The sequence below is a fragment of the Grammomys surdaster genome, unplaced genomic scaffold (assembly GCF_004785775.1).
Source record: "Grammomys surdaster isolate TR1022 unplaced genomic scaffold, NIH_TR_1.0 172, whole genome shotgun sequence".
Classification (NCBI taxonomy): Eukaryota; Metazoa; Chordata; class Mammalia; order Rodentia; family Muridae; genus Grammomys; species Grammomys surdaster.
This window is the reverse complement of record NW_021604620.1, coordinates 2,229,352-2,238,196: the sequence shown is the minus strand read 5'-3', so window position 1 is coordinate 2,238,196 and position 8,845 is coordinate 2,229,352. Positions and strand designations below refer to the sequence as shown.

Sequence of the window (8,845 nt, the reverse complement as noted above, 5' to 3'; positions counted from 1 at the left end):
GCCTCACCACGGCTCACTCAGGAACTACAGACAGGACGCCTCACCACGGCTCACTCAGGAGCCAGGAAAGGTTCTCTAGGTCCACTTGAAAGAGAAAAGCAGGTATCATGGGAGAAAATGGCAGAAGCAGAGGAAAGTGTGTGTGCAGATACGGGGATGCACCCCACAGGTGTGGGGTGCAGTGCACAGGTGCGGGGTCAGGGGGAGGTGCCATGCACAGGTGTGGGAGATGCAGTGCACAGGTCTTCGGGGAGTGTGCAGTGCAGGTGCAGGGTGGGGTGCAGTGCAGGTGCAGGGGCGCAGTGCACAGATGCAGGGGATACAATGCACAGGTGCAGGGGTGCTGTGCTGAGCAAAGGTACGGGGTGCAGCAGGCCAAGGTAAGCTAGAGGTGGAAGGACGTTAAAGAGACAAATCTTTAAAAATACAGAGAAAAGATGCTGTCTTTTGAAACCTGTCAGACTATCTAAAGCTCACAAGGGTGAGATATGACTAGCCTGTAATCTATCAGTGTTCACTCAGTAATAGTCTTTAAAGCACACTGGTGAATAGCAATTATCCACGGCTGACTTCAGCTGCCTTTTACCATCTGCTATCAAAAGTTCTCACAGGCATGTTTAGATCTGCACAAAGTAGTGTTTCATTTAAACCAGGTGAAGTTCTTACAGTGGGAGACCAGCGTCTTCTCCTGCTTGAAGGACTCAAACTACTAACAACCCACTGAGAGCTTTGAGGACTTTAGTTCCTTCATTTTAAAACATGGCTGAAATTCTGCTAAGCCAAAGGAAAAAATGCACAGGGAGGGAGAAGCTCCTAAGTCAAAGGAGGCGAGGCGAGAGCAAAAGGATTGCAGAGGCTCTCTGCTCAGGACTGAACGGTATCCTAAGGCCCTAACTTATGCAAAGGGAAGACGTGAGGTGGGATTTGTGGGAGGTTATCAGTGGAGAGTGTCAGAGCCCTTCAGACAGCCTCACCTGGGTGGCTACGAGGTAGAGAAGCTGCCCGAGGGTGGGCAGGAGGCACTGCTTCAGCTTGCCGCTCCTGAAGTTCTCCCGGATTAATTCAGTTAAGAGTGTGATTGCCTGTAACGGGAAAATCGGTGCGTCACTTCAGGGTGCCTAGAAGCAGTTCATCTGTAATTTGGGGACACTGGCTAACAAGACACCTTAAAACAGCCACCCAAGTGGCAACTGATAAGCAATAAACTTCGTTCCTACGTCTATTTCATCTGTGTGAGTACTCGTGCAGGCACGCACATGCCACAGCACATGAGGAAGATGGCAGCTTTCAGGAACTGCTTCTTCCCTCCACTTCCGAGATATAACTCGGGTTCATCAGGCTTGGTGGCAAGCTCCTTTACCCACTGGGCCATCTCGCTGGCCCCTCTGATGTCTGTAATAAGATACGTTTGGATTGTGTGTACATCTGAGAAATCCTCAGTTCCCAGTGTTTCTTTGACGGTCCTTTCGTAGTCCCAGACAACAGTCTTCTCTTTGCCACTAGTCTGTGGTTCATAGTCTCTAAAGGACATATGGCCATATCCAATGTCTTTTTCTGGCCTCTTGTATTCTTCTAGTTGAGATTTGTCCGTGTTGTTGTACATATTGATGGTCCATTCTGCTCTCACATAACAGTCCGTTGCAAGGGTGTGCCATGATGTGTACTCTGTATCTGAAGTGCTTGTTAAAGGGAATCATGTGGCTGTGGTATTTGCCCCAGCAGGAAGTCCTCCATCTTCACCGATTGTCATGAAGTACCACATTCAGTCTTCTGAAGCTGCCAGTGCTCAGAAGTTTGTTTTCTACAAAGTTAGCAGGTTGGTAACTAACAAATTACACTTTAAAATGTTGAGAGTACATAAGGCAGTTTGCGGTGCAGAGAGTAAAGCAAGAGAAAGGGAACAAAACAGAGGAGAAGCAAACAGGCTTTCTTTCTATTTTACCTTATGAATTATGTTTGATGCTAAGGTAAAAATTAGAAAATTACAAGTTGGCTCTGATATATTTAAAGAATATATTTTAGATAATTACATAAAAGATGAAGTTTTTTATGTAAGTAAGGAAATTTCTCCACCTCACTAGAACTAGTGAAATGACTCTAGCTATGATATGCTGATATAAAAACCTAAGAGCAACTACTAAGAACAAAATCTACACAAGAGAAGAATTCGGTAACACCACAGGGAAAAAAGTCAAAATGGAACTGCATGTTCAGCAAACTCCAAGAAGGTAGTAAAAAGGAAAGAACAACAATAAAAGGCAAACAGAAAACAAAAGCTAATTGTAAGACATAGGATCAAATATTTTATAATTACTTGAAAAGGCAGAGACTGGAAGAGTAGCATTAAAACAAAGCATGGTCCAACTATAAGCTGCCTACAAGAAACTCACATACAAGTTTGGTGAGACTGGAGGGTTGGCTGTGAAAAATGAAAACTATGTAGCAGCGCTTGTGAACAGAAAGCAAATCTGGCTGTACTGACAGCAGAGACTTCAGAACTAAACAAAGTCTGCTTGAGACTAAGGGAAACTTCTACATAATAAGGAAGTCCATTCATCTAATGCATACATATACACACATACTGTTTACATACATACATATAGACATAGACATACATAAATATGCCATATACATACACAGGCATGTATATACATAAATGTTCAAATATATACACATATATGTATATAAACCTATCACACACACCAAGCCTAAACATGAATCCCCAATAAGAGAACTGTAAATAATGTAAGTCAAAACTCCAGAAAATTTACAAAAAATAAAGACAAACCAGATGTGGTGGTGTGCACCTTTACTCCTAGCACTTGGGAAGCAGAGGCAGGTGGATCTCTGTGAGACTGAGGCCAGCCTGGTCTACAGAGTGAGTTTCAGTACGGCCAGGGCTGCATAGAGAAACCCTTTCTCAAAAAACAATAAATAAATAGAGGCAAATCTACAGTCATAGTCCTGGACTTCAAGGCCCACTTCTTAGACACAGAAGACAAAATGCACCATGGTCTCTCTTTGCTGAGACGACTGAGATACAGACTAGCATGGGGCCTAACAGAGGCTGGGACTGGCACTGCATGACTTCACTGTGGGAAAGCAGATGTTCACGGCAGGACAGAAAGGCATCCACAAGAGTATGCCTAACCAATGTGACAAACACACATGGTGACCCAGTGTCATACAGTCTGCCTGGGAGACAAGACAGCCACCAGCTACCAGGAAACACAGGTGAACCTCAACCTCAGTCCAACACCCTGAACAAACAGTTAGCGCAAATGGACCACGAGCTTAAACTACAAACCATCCAGGGACTGGGCATGACCTGGAGCCTCACCATCCAGGACTAGGAAAGACTGATCTAACGCTGAAGGCACAGAGACACTGCACCAAAGAGGACGGACAGTCAGCAAATTCAGCACCACGGAAATCAGGGAAATGCAAATTAACTCCCAAATGAGGCCCCGCCACGCCTATCAGAACTAAAACCTAGAGGAATCGTGGAAAGCCCTGGGTGGTAAGAGGCCATGTCATCTACACTGTGACAGTGAGGTATGAATGGGGCAACCATGCAGTAAACCAGCTCAGCACCTTTAAGATACAGAATATATATATAGAAACATGTATGTGTATCCATGTCTGTGTGTGAGTGTACTGCAGCACACATGTAGGGGCAGAAGCAGTTCAAGGCCTGTCTGTGCTGCATGTAAAACACCACCTCAAAAGCCAAGGGCTGGGGATATAGCACGGAGAAGGCCTTCCCATGGCATGCAATGGTGGCAGGTGTGACCCCCAGCACTGCAAAAGATAAAAAACCGAGAAGAAATCTTGCAATGTGACAATTGTTCTCCTGAGCATTTACCCTAGGGAAGGGTTTATAAAAAGTTATTTGTACAAATAGAAACAAGCCTGATTCGAGCAGTTTTACTTGTAATTCTTAAAACTGGAAAGGACCGGATGTCTGTCAAAGGCAAATGGTTAAATACACTGTGCACAAAGTTCATGGAAACTGCTTCAAAACTCAAAGTGGGGAGACAGAACACAGGAACACCAACTACACCGTGGGAAAGAAACCAAAGTGAGGAGACAGAACACAGGAACACTAACTAGACCATGGGAAAGAAACCAAAGTGGGGAGACAGAACACAGGAACACTAACTAGACCACGGGAAAGAAACCAAAGCGGGAGACAGAGCACAGGAACACTAACTACACCGCAGGAAAGAAACCAAAGGCTGTGTGCCGCATGCTGTCTGTGCAGTACTCTCAAAATGACAAAGCCAAGACATGGGGACGAGCCTGGTGGCCATGGCACATAAGCACGCATGGGAAGGCAGACATGGCCTTAAGGAGCTGGGGACCCTCAGGGTACTGAGTCTGCTTTCCTTAGTGGTCCCTAGGTCAACATCCTAAGGTGCTACCAGATGGAGTGTACTCAGTGTTTGTAGAACTTCTGCAGGAAAGTCAACAGCAACCTCAAGTTAAAAGACTCATTTTCATAAAATCAAAGGTATCCTACACTCAAATATCAGGTTAGGTTTTCTGGTCCCAGAGCTTCCTGCTGGAACTTACAGAATTTCTCTTCTATAATCCTCTCTGAGACCATTGTAATCCTGTGAGCCTCTAACGCCATAAGCCTGAGGGACTACAGTCAGCATCTTGTAAACAGATACACAGCCACTAAGTTACTCCGGCAACCTCGCATCCCACCTATGAAAATGTTAACATGGATTTAACATCATCTCTGCAACATCAAGTTATTGGTTTTCCATGCATCTTTAAATTTTAGATAAATATCAGTATTAAAAATGGAAGAGAGAGAGGAGGGAGAGAGAGAGGAGAGCAGGGAGAGGGAAGAGAAGAGAGGAGAGAGAGGGGAGAACGAGGAAGCTTGGTACGCACAGGAGGCTTTAACTCAGGAGAATGGTGGCGAATCTTGGTGACTTTGAAATGACTTTTAAAAGGGAACTAGAGACAAACCCCAGGGCTTGTCCTTCGTGTGCTATCAAATGGACCATCCACATCAAGATGGGACCCCAGGGCTGTATGAATAAGAAATAAGCCAGTGTGTAAGAGAGGGCACCAAGAAACAAGGGCTCTTTGGTGTTAAAGGAAGCATTGAGGGAAATGTCCATCTGTCTGACGTCTGTCATCATCCCTTCCCACCTCCCACCCTGCAGAATCTAACCAAACAGGAGTCAACAGCAAATGCACGCCCTCACTTAGAACCTCTCCCTCCAAGACCAAGGCTGAGCCAGGGACAAGGGGCAGCGAGGCTGGCCAGTTCCTGGGGTCAGAGGCTCAGATCTCCAGAGCCTCCCTCAGCCCACAAGGGAGTCACTGAAAATTCACAAAACTGCATCCTGTCTTAAGGCCTGAGAACGTGCACTGCAGTCAGCTATCTGGTGATCCCAGGTTCCTGGGACACTGTGCTGGGGCTCGTTTGGGCCTCACCGTAGGATTGTGAGCTTTCAAATCTGCAGGAACCTGCATCTACTTCCAGGGAGTCTGTCTAACTGGTCTGAGAATGTCCTTGACATTCATACTGTTCTGAGTACTCAGAACTCTAACCGAGTCACCAAAGTAGAGAAACAATGGCCTGGGAATTGAGACAGCCAGAAATGCTGCTGCCCCTGGGTGCGGCCTTCCATGCCCCCCTCAGATCCACCCTGCAGAAGTGGGCCTAGAGGTGCACCAGCCTGAAGGGCTCTGAGGGACCCAGCTTTTTCAGACCAGAGGTGAAATGGGAGAAACTGACAGTGAACCCCACTGTGGCCTCCCTGTCAGGACCCTGGATCATCTGGTCACACAGAGGACACCAGTCCATCCCTCTGTGTTGATGATGCTCTGCTAGCTGCACCTGGTGAGCCAGACTCTGTGTCACATGGCAGACAGTGAGAGGCAGACCTTGAAAAGGCTCATGGTGTGTGGCACTGGCAGTGACCTCAAGAGACCCACAGTATGGAGCACACAAGAATCTTCCTTCCAAACAAAAGGAAGCAGCTGGGGAGATGGCTCAGTGGTTACAGACACTTTGCTGCTTTTGCAGAGGATGCAGGTTGGGTTCTCAGCACTCACATCAGGTGGCTCACAGCTACCTATAACTCCAGTCCCATGGAGTCTGTTGCCCTCTTCTGGCCTAAGCAGGCACTGCATGCAGGTGGTCCGCATACAAACAGGGAGGCAAACACAAACAAAACTAAATAACAAAAAATTTAAAGAAAAGTTATTGCACCATGTTCTGCCTATCACAATAAGGAGGTCCAAACGTTTGGGTTTTGGAGACAACCCCTCCCCCATCCTCCTGCTGATCATTGGTGAGCCTGCCAGTTGGGTGCCAAGATGCATACACCATGATACTAGAACTGACTTCTGACAAGCGAAACATTGCATATGGCCCGTGGAGAGCTCTGATGTCAGGAGCCAGGCCAGACCTTGTCAATCATCCTTCCACAGTCCTTCTCCATGTGGCAATCAGCAGCCAGCTGCATGGTTGAAGCTGAGATAAAACGGAACACAGCCATGAGCTGGCCATTACTATATAATATAATGGTATATATACTGTTACATAACATGGTGCAGGGTGCAGCAGTGACCTCTGTATACCTGGAATGATGTGAGAGTCCAGGACACAGCTTATAAGCACGCCACTTGCCTTGAGCGCACAGGAACTGGATTGATCGGTGCACCAACTACAAATATTGTTTTTCAAAAATAATGTATTCATGAAGCCAAGCCAAGCAGAGTACCTGGCTGCCTGTGTGCATGGCTGACACTCTCAAGGAATCTGCTGCCATTGCCTGCATGGCTACCTCTTCTCTCCATGGCCCCACCGAGGAACAGGACTGGTCACAAGGAGACATGGATGGAGATCAGAAGGCTGCATCTCTGCAAACCTCCCACAAGGAGGCCCAGAAGGACCATGGGGAGAGGAAACTCTGAGACCCACACCTTTGGATTAACACATTTATGAGACAGAAATGGACTATGGGACAGAGCCATGCCAGGGGGTCAGAAGCTTACAGAAAACTTGCATTTGGATATTTAAACAGACAACAAATGGAAGCAGTGTGGACTGAGCTCTTCGGTGAGAGCATTGTCCAGACTCTAGTGCTTCCCCTGAGTGGCCACCAGAGGGCAGACGTGGCCATCAGGAGTCTGGACTGCCTCCATGAGATGGGAAACAAAGTCTGTGCTCAGCACTGGCCTCTCTCTGCTCACCCATGGCTCCCTGGAAACTGCCTCTGTTGAGTGTCTAACCGACCAAGAACAGAGGCCGCCCTGAACCTCTGAGGCTCCACTGGGCCAGCAGGTAGCAGGCTAATGACACCAGAGTCCTCTGATGCTGGGGGGGGGACAGAATGGATCAGACATCCCTGCTGGTAGAGCTTAGGCCGGTTCTGTCATCCAGATGGCCGCCTCCACTATACTACCCATTCTGGGTTCCCAGCCACCACTCCCATCATGGACCAGAAAGTAATTGCAATCCACCTCCACACCGTCCCGAGCAGCCTTCAGTGCACTGCCCTGGCAGGTCAGCCCTGTGTATTCACCATGGCTGAATAGTCTCATTCTCACCTCACTCAACAGACCCACAGTATGGAGCACACAAGAATCACACTCTCTCATCAGCTCCCGAGACCCACAGAAGGGAAACAGCAGTGTCCGCCTGAGCCTGCTACCAGCCTTTCTTGCTCTATGCCCTTCTCCTAACTGAGAATAGGTTCCTTTGCTTTGAGTAGCTGAGGTTTTTCACAACTTCCCATAGTATTCGTTTTACCATTTTAATTTCAGTTAACTCTATTCAAGTCAAAGAGGACTGGCAAGATGGCTCAGTGGTCCCCAGGTCTGATGAGCTGCAGTCAATCCCAGGACTCCAGTGGTAGAGAGAACTAACTCCAGCAAGTTTTCCTCTGACCTCCATACCTGTGAACCCACACAGATATACATATGCATGTGTGTTTGTGTGTGTGTGTGTGTGTGCATAAAAATGTTAGAGTCCCCAAGGACAACGTATCCATGTGCCATGTCCACACTGCAGGACTGGCCTCTGGTCTTCCCTTCCTGGCCACACATGGAGCCTCACACCCTGCAGAGCCTAGCAGGGAGCCATTTCCACGGCAACATCAGCTGCTTTACACCAGGACAGGACCCAGTAGCCAGGTCTCTTTGTGGCTATACCCACAAAAGACAGAACTGTCTGCCTTTCCTGCTACTCTCTCCCCAGCACACAGAGAGGCTGAAGAGGATGGAGGGAAATCCATTTCCTCTCCCAGATTCCAGGCTGCCAGAATGAGGGCCCTACAGAGGTGTAGATGATGTATATTTATTTTATATTTATTCACTATATATTGGGAGTGCACATACACAGTGCACATGTGGAGGCCAGAGGACAACTTTCAGGAATCAGCTCTCTCTTTCACTACATGAGTCCTGGGTTGAACTCAGGTTGTCAGTCTTGGCAGCAAGCACCTCTACCTGCTGAGCCATCTTGCCTACCCAAATGATACATGTGGGAATAGCACATACCTGCTCACCCAAGAAATGTTCACACAATGAAGCCAAGTAAACTTTGTCATGTTATTAAACCTGGGTCTCTTGGATGTTGTAATCATCTAAAAATTACAGCACAAAGACCCTCAACATCAATACTACAGCTCAGAGCCTGTGAAGGCGGAGAGCAAGAAAGCCTGTACTACCCACTGGTTATCAAACTCTTAAAGACTGGACCTTCAACTCTTCCTCAAACAGTGGGACTACAAAAGAGGCTTGTTTTAAATTGCACTTTTTCTGCTTTGGAGATCTGTTCTTACAGTGTCTAGCAGATCCTTGGAGATCTGTT

General features: G+C 47.3%; 1 protein-coding gene across 1 annotated transcript in view; it reads right to left on the bottom strand.

Moving 5' to 3' along the window:
• The window catches only part of Ulk4 (unc-51 like kinase 4), a 293,994-nt gene that overhangs the window by 250,137 nt on the left and 35,012 nt on the right, over positions 1–8,845 (bottom strand). The window contains exon 18 of the mRNA XM_028767390.1: positions 975–1,082. Coding sequence (XP_028623223.1) covers positions 975–1,082 — 108 coding nt within the window. The remainder of the gene's footprint in view (positions 1–974; positions 1,083–8,845) is intronic.